General features: G+C 44.4%; 1 protein-coding gene and 1 non-coding gene across 6 annotated transcripts in view; both read left to right on the forward strand.

Annotated features, from left to right (window-relative positions):
• The window catches only part of kank1a (KN motif and ankyrin repeat domains 1a), a 48713-nt gene extending 44454 nt beyond the window's left edge, over nt 1–4259 (forward strand). For all 5 annotated transcript variants that reach the window (XM_040003640.1, XM_040003636.1, XM_040003638.1 and 2 more), the window contains 6 exons: nt 58–145; nt 319–538; nt 1921–2063; nt 2901–3101; nt 3222–3320; nt 3436–4259. In XM_040003640.1, the coding sequence (XP_039859574.1) occupies nt 58–145; nt 319–538; nt 1921–2063; nt 2901–3101; nt 3222–3320; nt 3436–3498 (814 nt within the window). In that variant the 3' untranslated portion in view covers nt 3499–4259. The remainder of the gene's footprint in view (nt 1–57; nt 146–318; nt 539–1920; nt 2064–2900; nt 3102–3221; nt 3321–3435) is intronic.
• Nucleotides 4260–5593: 1334 nt separating this feature from the next.
• Nucleotides 5594–5665, forward strand: trnac-gca. Its single transcript has one exon. It is a non-coding gene; the product is annotated as a tRNA-Cys (tRNA).
• Nucleotides 5666–13644: the final 7979 nt, after the last annotated feature.

Below are 13644 nucleotides of genomic sequence, written 5' to 3' on the forward strand. Positions count from 1 at the left end.
GTTGGGACGAGGCTGAAGCTATTAGAAGAATGACGTCTGTTTGACCTCGACTCAAAGGTACGAGCTGAGCGAGAAGATGCTGGCTGCATGCGGCGTTCTCAAGTCGCACCTCAGTGACTCCAAGGCTGTGACCAACAAAGACCTGGTGAGGAATCTGATCAGCTGTTTGTTAAATGATGTCATGAAACGTGGTTTGGAGCGCAGCGCTGACCAGTCACCACGGTGGATTCAGTGTGACACGCCCACTGTGCACCCAGAGCTGGGCCTTTAGTTAAATTTGCCTGTTGGCGTGCTGATGGTCACTTCCTGTCTGTGCAGAGAGGCTGTCTCAACACGGTGCAGCACGAGTGGTTCCGCGTGTCCAGTCAGAAGGCGGCGGTGGCGGCCATGGTGGAGGACTACCTGGGAGCGTTCACGGACTTCTCTCCCGCCGTGCTGCGCCACATCGTCAACATGGCCGACGGCAACGGCAACACGGCGCTGCACTACAGCGTTTCACACTCAAACTTCCAGGTGGTGAAGAAGCTGCTGGATGCAGGTGAGAGCTGCGTTCGTGCGAGGCGGCTTTGAAATGATTGGCTCCCAGGAGAGACGCTGCTGAGGGAGGGCTTCATCTCCCGCCTCCAGCTTCTTCTTCTCCATTTATACTGTTTGTTTGTTTTTGTTTTCTAAATGTAAAAAATGAAGACAACAGACCGTCTGTAAGTCCTCGGCTCGTTCACTGCTGGAGCGCTGCGGGTAGGATGAAGTTCAACTTTAAAAAAACGTATTTAACTTGATGCGGGCACAGAGCAGTGAGACGTTCGTGTTGAGGGACGTACAGTCTTTATTTGTCTATAAAACTTCTCAGATGTCACGATGGTCAGATTTCACCTTTTTGTCTTCCTGGTTTCTCCTCATGCTTCGCCTCCGTTTTCCTCCATCCTGACAGTCGAGGAGGATCCTCCCTCTCTGTCCCCGCAGCTCCTGCTGTTAACAGCAAAATAATTATCTGATAGTTTGACACGAAGGCAGCTGAGTGACCTCGTGATGCAGAGCCACAGATGCAGGCGGGACACGGCTTCACGCTGGAAGACGATGAAGGAAAACACTGAAAGTGAGGATACAAGGATACAAACGGCTTCGGTTGGCGCTGTCTCCACACAGCAGGAGGCGTCTCCTCCAGCTCCTCCGCCTTCCTCTCAGGCTCGAGGCTTGTTTGGACTCAGTTGTAATAAGGAGTGGTTAAATGTGGTGGCAGTAATATGAGTTCCAGTCAGCAGGACTAGAAACGGTCTGTTTGCATTTCCATATCTTCCTGTGAGAAAATATATTTTAAAGCCCAGGCAGGAAATCTGCACATGTGAGTTAAATGTCACCAAGAACACGTAGACGACACAGACGCTCACATTTGGGCTCCAAGACAGGAAAGTTTTCTCGTCCTCGCTGACGCTCCCACAGCGAGCTCCGCGGAGGCTCAATAGACTGTGATGAGGTCGCGGCCACTCGCTGCTCTGAAGGCCTTTTGTCTCCTCTGCCTTTTGTGTCCTTGTGTCCGTGACGCCGTCTCCGCCCCCTCCTCCCATTGTAGCCTTTGTCCGTCCCAGTTCTAGCTGAGGCCTCCGCTCGCTTCGCTCCCATCCGGCCTCTGACGGCTCACGGGTTTTTTTCCCTCTCCATGTTGGCGTGTTCAGCTTGTAGAGAGTGTGAGGAGGAGCAGACGATACGACACGGGACTCGAGTGTTTCCTTTTTGTTTATTCACGAGAAGCGACTGACAGAAGCGCCACATGCTGACACGTCTGTGTCGTCGTTGACTGGCGGTGACGAGTCAGTGTCACAGGCTGACCCCCCCCCCCCCAACCCGAGACCACCAGTGACAAAAATGTCTTTGTCCAACCTTCTGGAAGTTTTGAACTGTCTGTGTTGGTGTGTGTTTCAGACGTGTGTAATGTGAACCAGCAGAACAAGGCGGGATACACCCCCATCATGCTCGCCGCGCTCGCAGCCGTGGAGACCCCCAGGGACATGCGTATTGTGGAGGAGCTCTTCGGCAAGGGTGACGTCAACGCACGCGCCAGTCAGGTCAGTGAGAGGAGGTCAGAGGTCAAAAGGTCGCGGCAGTAATACGAAGGTCACGACGGCCAGACAAGAGCAGAGTCGCTCTAAAAAGCAAACGAAGCAAAAGCAGAAATGAAACGTGCACGATGGACGGAGCAGAAACGGGAACGTTACTGGAAAAATCAGAAATGCACAAATGAAGCTAAACATGAGTCGATGAACGACTGCCTGCAGAAGTTTAAACAGTTTAGTTTAAACCTCTGGAGCTGCTGAAGGGGGAAATTGCACTTTAGTGACACCGTGTGGTGGAGAAAGGTAACGGCCTGGACTTTTAAAAGTGAGACAAATTTAAGTTTGTGAAATACTGAACATTTGATCTGGAGTCGTGTTTGGGAACGATGCAGCTTCACCGGGAACACGACCCGTTAGCTTCCAGACAAAGGTTCTTAGAGCTGCTGGAGAGATGTTGACCTGGTGCCACTCGGTGTGTTTGTGGCACAGCGTGTGCTGATGAACACAAACCAACGTTAAGAGTTTTCAAACATGTTGAAATATAGAAAAGGATTGTTTGCATCCTGTGATCATGAATGAACAGTAACATCAATCATCTGGATGATTGTTCCTTCGTTACCTGAACCATGCATCGTTGCTTCACCCAGGCTCCGCCCACCGCACAGTTGTACTGGCTGTGCTGTGATACTGTGGATGTTTGTGTGGCTTCATTGAAAACAGCACCTCTGTGTGATCAGAGCTCTTCGTTTAATGAAACCGTTTTAGTTCAGAGTTGATATTTGCACGAGCGCGTCGGCGTGGAGGCCGGAAGCGTCGGGTTTGCTCACCGTGCTTTTGTCCCCGCCGCAGGCCGGCCAGACGGGGCTGATGCTGGCGGTCAGTCACGGCAGGATGGACATGGTTCGAGCCCTGCTGGCTCACGGCGCCGATGTCAACATCCAGGACGACGAGGGCTCGACGGCGCTCATGTGCGCCAGCGAGCACGGCCACGTCGAGATCGTCAAGCTGCTGCTGGCCCGGCCGGGCTGTGACGCCACGCTCAGCGACAGTGTGAGTTGTGTAGAAGAACTTTGTTGCTGTAATGTTGGACCCACTCGTTTCTAACAGAAGAACTGCAGGTGTGTAGATGCTGTTTTTGGTCATGCTGACTTATTTTGTTTGCTCCACCAGGATGAGAGCAGCGCTCTGTCCATAGCTCTGGAGGCGGGACACAAGGACATCGCCGTGCTGCTTTACGCTCACGTCAACTTCTCCAAAGCCCAGTCACCAGTGAGTCGTCCTTTTAATGTTGCACCAAATCATGGAAGCTCCGTTACACATTTCAGAACCTAATAATCTGCTGTGTGTGTGTGTGTGTGTGTGTTTGTTTGTTTGTTTGTTTTAGGGAACGCCTCGACTCGGCAGAAAAACGTCCCCGAGTCCGACCCGGAGAGGCATGTTTGATTAAACCCAGCCCCTCCTCTGCCCACAAACCCTGCGCTGCTATTGGTTCTCGTGCACGACGCCTTACCCATCGCTGGATTTACCCAACCAACCAATGAGATTTCTGGATTTCCTTTTTTCTTTGATCTATGTGCACGTTTGCCTCCACGACGAGCCCAAAGTGCCCTTTGAATATGAATGTAAGCAGCTGGTGCTTCACAGACTGTGGCTGAAACGTGTCCAAAGTCACAAACTCTGAGTTCAGACCAACCTTCAAACTAAAATATGCCTTTTTTTTCTTTTTTTTTTTTTACTTGATGCTCAGTGTTGATCATAAAGAGCACCAAACCCTTATCATTTGATTTTATTTTTAATTATGTGTGCGAGCGTCAGAGATGGAGCGCGATCCGGCCATCCTGTACATACCGCTGGCCTCGACATCCCGGTGTCACGTCGGCGTGAGCTAAACTGGAGAAGTTTTACTTTTATACAAATGATTTGTATCTATTTAAAAAGAAGAATCACAGTATTTTGAATATTTCCTTTTACTACTTAACAATCCACGAGGTTATATATTTATCAGAGTATAGTTTTTAATGCAGAGATGTATTACGTTGTACATACGGTGGTCGTTTGACTCTAGTTCTCCTTTTTGTCTTCGTGTCCAGTTTCCTTCTGTGTAAAATAAGTTCTCTAGTTTTCATCAAGGTACTGACTTTCATGCTCACGTGAGATTTGAAGTGCCTTAAACTTTACCATGTAACAATAAACACCAATTAAAGAATCCAGACGTGTCGGGTTTGTTCTCACCGCTCGACGTTTCTGCAGAACGGTTTCATACCAGTTAATGAAGAAACTGACCTGTGAACAAAACCGTGGTTCATGAGCAGCAGGGAGGTCAGTGTTGGAGTAAAAGGCATAAAAACAAGTCTTCAGATGAACCTTTTTTCTCTTTTACAAGAAAACTGGGGAAATACTGAGATTCGTATAGATTCATATGTCGGGGGGGGGGGTTTAAAGATCCTCAGGTATCAGGACTAGAGAGGAAAAATCACACAGTCCAAAGAAAAACCCTGAAGACTTTCAGAAAGCTGCAGAAGTATTGCTCAAGACCACTTTAAAAATTAAAGTCTGGCTCCTCCAAAACAAATTCACTGCTGCAAACAAAAGGAGCTCGTTCCAGGAGACAGTGGTTACTCCAGGAGACCTGGACAGGACTATAACCCATCGGTGGGACCAGTAAGTGCTCCTTGGTGCAAAGAGGAACAGGCAGAGCACAGCCAGAGCAAAATGACCTCCAGCAGTACGCTGGTGTGAACGTGTCTGACCGAACCAACAGACTTCATGACTGGCCTGAGTGTCTGACCTCTTCTGGTGGGTCCTGTCACTGTCCAGCACCGAGAAGCTTTTCTGTTTGAGGAGTCCAGCGCTCGTTCATGCAGAGACAATGTCACAGTGGGATATTTGTGTAGTGCAGCCTTAAAGTTATAGTTTGGACTCTTGGTGGTGATCAGTGGATCGTTTCAGAAATGTCCTGAACTATTTTCATTGATTCTGAGGTTTCTTTGGGCTCTTTGTTCAAACATTTCTGGGTTGTTGCCCAAAAATGGCAACAACTGTTTCATTTGTACATATTTTATTATTTCATCTTAAAGAAAATCAGCATCACATAAAAAGCATGTGCACAGGGGTCGATTCAAATCAGTACAAAAAATATCAGCTTTAATTTAGAAAAGCAGCTTTCAAGACGCCGCCAACTCACTAAGGTTTATCCACCAGGATCAAAACAAGAAGGAGCCAATCACAGAGCAGAAAGAACAAAGTGAGCACGTGCAAATTCTGCTTCAAAAAGTTCTTTTCACTTTAAGATTTTGGTCATTTTGTTTTACTGAGTTTAAACCGTTCTGCTGTTTCTGACCATAAGCTGACGGTTACATGTTTGATGTGTTCAACAACTCGTACCTGCTGGGATTTTCCAGCTTTGGGAGATAAACACAATAAATGAAGAGACTTCATTACCCAGGTTAATATGATCAAGGGCCAGCTGACTGACCTGAGCTCTGCTTTTACTGCACTGTTCAGACAGAGAGGCCTGATTCTGCCTGAAAGCACAAGCAGAGGGGGGCATAGCTCAGTGGTAGAGCGTTTGACTGCAGATCAAGAGGTCTCTGGTTCAAATCCAGATGCCCCCTGTAGAGGCTCGGTGCTGTTTTATCTGCCCTGCTGACAACAAGCTCTGCGAACCTGTGAGGAAACGACCTGCTCACACTCATAAGACATTTGATTTCTTATCACAGATGATGAAACCATGCAGCAGATCCTGTAGCTGCTGCTTCACACTGTTGCTTAGTTAGCTTTCACCTGCCTCCGCCTGCTGTTGAGCTGCTCTTTCTGTTAACAGTTACTGTTGCTGTGGTAACCATCATCTTAGGACTCATTTGCACTTTAATTTAAGAGGTCACTTACCTTCATACATTTCTGTGTTTGTAGTTTTCTGCAGTTTGGTTCAATGCAGCGCAACAAGGCCCTGATGACCTGAAGCCCAATGTCCACACACCTCTCCCTGATGTTTAACACACTCTGATGAGTTGGAGGCTGAATGAAGCTCAGTCTGACCTAAAGTGGCCTTGGCTGCTGACGTCTTCCCTGCTCCTCTCCTCCCACACAGAACCAGGTTTAAAGATGGTTTGAGGAGTTCAGGCACCGACATTACTGTCATGGCTGGACCAACATCTCAGATGCTTCAGATCCATTTTTCTCTCTAAATATTTGACCCAAGCCTGATCACCTGTGATGAAGATCACCCTGTGAGTCCTCCTCTGTTGTTTTAGGATCCCTGGAAGTCTATTTTAAACCTGTTGTTCCTGACCTTGGTTTTAAGTTGGACAGTGATTTTAAATTGGACAACCAAATCAGAGCAGTGAAGTCCAGTTTTTATCATTTCAGGCGACTGGCACGAGTAAAATCTTTTCTTTCGAGGCAGCACCTTGAAACAGTGATCCATGCTTTTATTTCTTCCCGCCTGGACGACTGTAACTCACTTTATGTGGGGGTCAGTCAGTCGTTGCTCTCACGTCTGCAGCTGGTTCAAAATGCGGCTGCACGACTTGAAAAAGAGAGCATATAACCCCCGTGCTGGCCTCTCTGCACTGGCTGCCTGTGTCTTTTAGAGTTCATGTTAAAATTCTCATGTTTGTTTTTAAATGCCTTCAGTCTTGCCCCGCCTTACCTCTCTGAGCTTCTTCATCCCCACACACCCTGTCGGTCTCTCAGGTCAGCTGACCAGCTGCTCCTGGAGGAAGCTCAGAGGGGGCGGGGCCTTCTCTATCGTGGCTCCTAAATTATGGAATAATTTGCCCGTGCACGTTAGAGAGGCGCCTTCACTGTCCGCTTTTAAATCACGTCTTAAAACCCACTTTTATTCCTTGGCTTTTAACCTCAGTGAGACTCAGTTTCTCTTTTAATTGAAGTAGTTATTTAATTAATGATTTCACTCTTTTACTTGTTTTTTATTTATATCTCATGTAATTTCATTTTACAGTTCCAATGTACAGCACTTTGTGTCAGCTTGTTTTCGTTTTAAAGTGCTTTATAAATAAAGGTGATGATGATGAAGACACGCAAATACAAACAACATGCAGTTGCGTTTTGTCAGAGCAAGAGCAGCCTACAGCAACCTCCGTGTTGCGCTTGGTAGCTTAATGAAAAGGTTTTTTTGCCTGTCCCGTTTGGTTCTTTTTGCATCAGAATTATTGTCTAAAGACGGATTTACTTTACCAAATGGACCATCCCAGCCTTGCCGTAATGGTCTATTTGATTCACCTTTTATTGTTTATTTTATTTTATTTTCACTTGCTACACACGTGACAGACATGACTGAGGGAAAGAAAGAGGGAAGAGGGGCGGGGGTAAAGGGCAAAAAACAAAAACAAACAAACAGACAAAAAATCCATATATCAATCACCTGGATCACCTGTTGAGAAAGAAAAAAGAGAAAACAAGCAAAGAAAAAGAGCAATATAACAGACAACATCATCGTGATGATCTATGTGAATAAAACAGTAAATACTAAATATTAAACATTATTGTGCAGCACGTAAGATCGACAGCGCACAGTGTGCTTTGAGGTAGGAGCCAAAAAGGGTGTCAAATCTGCTCACACAGACATGTAGAGCCAAATACTGTCAATAAGGCCTCTGCAATGTTCTGAAGACAGTTAACCTTGTCAGGTAGTGATGTCCAGCAGGTGAACATGCAGCTCCATGAACACGCACAGCTGTGGATTCCAGCTGCTTCGATGTTGCATTAACTCAACCATGCGAGACAAACCCAGCTGCTCATTAAAGATTTCAGGTTTGATCAGACAAGAAAACTTTGGTCCAAACACCTGAAAGTCCCAAAAACACATTGTGAATTCTGTCTCGAGTCTACGGATGTATCCGTGTGTTTCCGTGGTGCTGATGCTGTGCTGAGCGGACAGCTGCTGAAGCTTTTGAAGTGTTGGAATGTGGAAAGCTAACAACGTCCCTCTGACCAGTAGGCTAAGTTATTTTTAGCCAATGACAAGTTGAATCTGGTAGTTGGGTTGTTAGCTAAGATGCCATCATTAAGAAGCGGCACAACTAATGTGTCTATGTGAGCTGATTTGCGATGTGTTTTTAATGCACCTTCTCAGATTAATTCACTGCGTGTCGTGCCCAGAGCTGGACTGGGACAAAACATCAGCCCGGCTTGACTAGAGACCGGCCCCCCAGGTATTAAAGCCATAAAGCCTTTGAATGAAAACAAACGCTGTGGTGACAGTGATGTACAGTCTTGTTTGTATATGTATGATTTCTATACATTTTACATCAGATGAAAAATTTGATTGTAAGCTTCAGATAATTATTTATTAAAAGCTAGACATTTTAAATGAGAATAAGAAAGTATTTCTTTGTGCCCCCCTCTCCCTGTTAATACCCTACCTGGCCCCCTGGCAACACTTTGCTAGACCCGCCCCTGCACAGTCACCAGCTGTCAGCTACTTAGAAAAGGATCCTGGTGTTATTTGTCTCTCAGAAACAGTTCATAACTTCCCTTCAACTCATTCATGTCACCTAAAAGGTAAACCTGTTTCTCCATCACAGCTCTGATGATTCAGTAAGGACATCTCCTGGTTTCATCTTCATGTTTCCCTCTCACCACATATCCAAACCGACATCATGACCAGCAGCTTTACAGCTGTGGCTCCAGCAAACATCAGCTGATACTAGAAATTAATATTAAATCAATTCTAACAACAGCTGATCAAGCTTAAACGTGCTGCTGTTGTTTAGCGCGACATCTGCTGGTTTCCTCTTTCTGGCACAAAGTGAGCGATAAACAAACGAGAGCGACGATCAGCTGATCATTGATCAGTTTCATGATTGAAGTAGAAACAGGAGAGAGAGGGAGGGTGAGAGAATGAGAGGAGAAGAGGCAGCTGTGCAGCGTAAAGACAGAATAACCAGAGGTGTGGACTCGATGACTTGGACTCGAGTCAGACTCGAGTCATTAATTTTATGACTTTAGACTTGACTTGAAAAAATGTTCTAAGACTTGTGACTTGACTTGGACTTTAACACCAATGACTTGGGACTTGACTTGGACTTGAACCGGTTTACTTGAAAAGACTTGATATTTTACCCCAAATATAAAATTTAACATGCATATTATATAGAGATTGAAAATGTGACGTCATTCACGGGTAGAACCGCAAAGGATTCTGGGAACTCGTGGCAAGCGGTACTAGCGCACGCAGGCTTTCAATTAAAATCAGTTATACAGCGATAAAAAGAAACACAAAAATGTCAAGAAGCTGTTGTATTATTAACTGCAATAGCCGGTCGCATGACAGCCACGGGAAGCCGACGGGTAAAGAGATCGGTTGTTATCGGATTACGTCGTTGAAGAGAAATTGTTCGAGCCATGTTTCCGAAGTAACAAAGAGGCGACGGGTGGCCTGGATTGCAGCCATTCAAAGACCAAATATAACGTCCCAGAACACTCCAGCTCACAGGTTAGTCTGCTCCAAGCATTTCCACACAGGTCAGTCTGCTGTTGTAGTTAATGCGTCATTTTTCTTAACATAATTGGTGATATAGGTTACAAGCAAGTCTGGCGCTGAACAGAAATTGTCGCGCTATGCTCCTTTGTTTATTGTGCATAAATAGTGAATTGTCCTGACACAATATTGTGTTTCGCTTCTGTTATTATGGTACATTGACAAAAACATATACTTTTATTCACAGGGTAAAACAGTTGTTTTGTATCACCAATTGCCCAGTACGATTACAGCATACAATATTATTGTCACTTCTACATTTCTGTAACATGTACCAGAAATTATTTCCACTACTAATTAATTACCGTTGAGCTCAAAGGTTATATTAATAAACGGTTAACGAATGTGTATTTATGAAGACAATTTGTGAGACTGGTAAACTTATGATATGTACGATGGTCTTTACTTTCTACACGGTGCATTTCAAGGTCCTGTACCCATCCGTCGGTAAACTGTACCTGGGCTTGTTGCAGTGACCTGAAGTTACTAAACTTCATGAGCGTATGCACTCACTCCAAGAAGCGTATGATTATAAATATGCATATAAATATGCTACGATGAGATAGCTGACTTCATCTAACTAGCAAATGTTGTCCAGGCTACGTTGGTGATGCAGTTTTTTTTAATGTGTATGATATTTTTGTCATGCGATTTTAAAGCCGGTCCTACAAGCGCATCCAAGAATAACATGCAGCTTATCTCAGAACTGTCGGTGAAAATTATTCTTGGAGCTAGGTTTAATTGAGCTGCATTTTAAAGAGGTGCAATTTCACAATTTGTGTATATTTTCTAAGTTCACTATTTTGTCATGTGTTGAGAAAAACACAGATTTAAAAATTACATGGTCTAATATTTACATTTAGCATAACTGCAACATTCTTTTTTCGTTTTTTGTTTTTTTTAAAGACTCGAAAGGACTTGAAATTCAAAGTTTCAGACTTGTGACTTGACTCGGACTTTTACACCAGTGACTTGAGACTCGACTCTGACTTGCCTGACATTACTTGAGACTTGACTTGAGACTTGAGGATAAAGACTTGAGACTTACTTGAGACTTGCAAAACAATGACTTGGTCCCACCTCTGAGAATAACTCCAGCTTTGTGTCTTTTTCATTGTAGCTGAAGTCCGGGACAAACTGTTCCTTTTCAGCTCAACACGAAACGCGTAATATTTTCTCTGAATGCGGGACGATTCTGTTTTTTACAGGACGGTTGGAAACTCTACTAACTAACTTTATGAATAAAATAAACACCAGTAGGCGGTAGGGTAGATTTATTATATTACACTATATTATCCAATATTATATTACATTATATTATATTATGTTATATTATATCCCCTTACACATTAGAGCCACAACAGGACCCACTAGAACATGGGAACAAGTAAAAGTGAAATATAAGAATATTCTACAGAATGGTAATATTTATCACTTATATTGCTTTTCATCTCTTGGAAAGAGACCCTGGAATAATCTGTTTGTTCATAACAGCAACCAAGAAAAGGGCAGAGCAAAAAAAGACAGGTGGTGGTCCTGCACCCCCTCGTCAACAAGTTGGTTAAGTAAATAATACCCTCACGGGAATATCGATATCTCTCAATGAGCACACTGTCACGCTGAGCTAAAGGATCCTGTCTATCCCGCAATATACGCTGAATTCTGAGGACTCTCCTTATCAATCTTGCACCTTCCGCAATGGGTGGCTCGCGTATACGGACAGGACATGGCTGCGACAGGCTTCCCAAATCCACCTTCGCTTTTATAGCCGTGGTCTCTCATCTTGATTACACGAAGTAATTTGCAATTACTACTCTGAAATATGAATTACATCTGTAATAATCACTTACATGTAATAGAATGTTAATAGTACATTTCCCTTTTTTAGGAAATGACCTGTATGTATCTGTATGAAATCAATAAATGGATCAGGTGCTGCATTATCTTTAGTTACATTGATAATATTTATTTATGGTGAAACAGTGGTGGAATATCGCTGTTGCTTTCGTATAAATGAAGCGGACATACCTGCGTGGCCGCGATCTAATCCTGTTTACATAAAGTGAACCTGCTCCCGAGCAGGTTTACGCTTACGGCTCTGTTGCTATGGCAGCAAGTCCCGGATGAGCTTCGGGGAACCGAACGATCCAAGATCACGCGAAATCGTCAACAATCAAATCCAGCTAACCTACTTAGCGAGGTACGAAGAACGGGCCCCTGGGCCCTATTTCAGGAAGCAGGTTCAGAAAACTCAGAGTGAAAAACGATACTCAGGGTTGAGTAACCCCGAACTGTCCAACTCGGAATATTCGGTTTCAGAAAGGCTGATAACAAGTAGTTCAGTCAACGCGGAGTTGCTTTAACCTCAAGTTAAGCGCACGCACGAGGATACATAAAGCCCTGATTAGTGGAGCACAGATTAAGCGAGTCACCATGGAGACGGAGGGAACGAAGGCGCGGTCAATGTATCTTACAGCGCTTGAGGCCGAAATTCTGATGGCAGCATATGCTGATAACATGCAAATTCCGCGGAAAAAAAGTAACACAGCCTCAGCTGCAAAAGAAAGGGAACATGCATGGCAAAACAAAGCCGACAGAGTCAATGCGTGAGTGTTAATTTAAACATTGATCTAGGGATTTCCACCCATTTAACACGTTATTTTATTATATTATATTTTCCTTTTTATTTTATACATTTGATTTTGTGATGTGATGTGAGCGCAGGTGCAACCCAACAGGCCCCAAACGTTCCTGGCAGCAAGTAAAAATGAAATATAAAAATATAGTCCAAACAGGTAAGGTGTAATTGTATTATGAGCCATAGTGCTTGGTCTGTGTGTCCTATGTAAATCAATTGCAGTTAGAGGCTACATTAATTTCCCCTCTGTAAGCACTTATTGAAATGATCTGAGCACATTACAAGTACATATTTGCTTACTCTGTATGCTCAAATGTGACCCGTTATAGCCAACAGAAAAAAAGCGGAGGCCCGAAAAACAGGTGGGGGTCCTCCACCACCACCACTCACAGAGGCTGAGCAGTTGGCTTCCACATTTGTGATAATGTTGGCAGCATCACATATGATCTTCACAGTGCAGAGAACACAAATTAGCATCCATTACTATAATGAAATAATTTGTTAGTTTGAAATGCTACAGGGAGCTATGTACCTGTACATTAATGCTGTGGAAAGACTTCCTGTTCACATAGTCTCCTTCATTTACTGAAGGAGCAATGATTGGAATGTGAGTGCCATCTATACAGCCAATCACGCCTGGGAACCCTGAAAATAAATGTAAAATTTAAGTAGTAGTCCAAGTATCACCACATCATAAATTAAGTTTTGGTCATCCTGATACCTGCAATTTTGTGGAATCCCTCTTTGATAAATCTTGTGGGTCTATGACCGGGGAACACCACAAACGAGTACAGGAGACGTTTCAGTGCAACTGTAACATTCCTGACTGCCCGACAGACGGTAGCCTTGGAAACGTGCTCAGCGTCACCAATATTATACAGAAAGCTCCCGTTTGCAAAAAACCAAAGTGCAATACAAATAATATGTACAGAACTGAGAGGATGTCCGCGATGTGTCACATGAGCAATATTAGGCCTGAGGATGTTATTCAAATAAATTATAGATTGTGCTGAAAAACGGTAACGTTCACACAGGAAATCATCAGGAAATGATAAAATGTCCAAACGCGCTCTAATCACTCTCTCCCGGCGGAGAGCTCTGCGGAGAATTTGGGCTTCAACATCTACTGGCTCTTCAAGGAAGGAGCACGCCATGTCTGACACTTCCTACAGTCAGGTTTCCGACAAAGAGGCGGAGAAGGTCAGGGTTAGTTGAAGTAAACCTGCTAGGGGGCAGGTTAGCTTCACGGAGTGTGTCGTCATAGTAACTCACTCAGAATTAATCTAAACTCGCTTTGTGAAACCGAAAACCCAGAGTTTTCGTTAACTCAGGGTATACTTACTCAGAGTTTGCACTAAACCAGCTTCCTGAAACAGGGCCCTGATCACCAAATGTGTGTCGTCTTTCTTTGTGATAAAACATTTAACACCCCCCCCCCACACACACACACA

The sequence above is a fragment of the Simochromis diagramma genome, unplaced genomic scaffold, assembly GCF_900408965.1.
Source record: "Simochromis diagramma unplaced genomic scaffold, fSimDia1.1 OVJJ01000583.1, whole genome shotgun sequence".
In the NCBI taxonomy this organism is placed as follows: Eukaryota; Metazoa; Chordata; class Actinopteri; order Cichliformes; family Cichlidae; genus Simochromis; species Simochromis diagramma.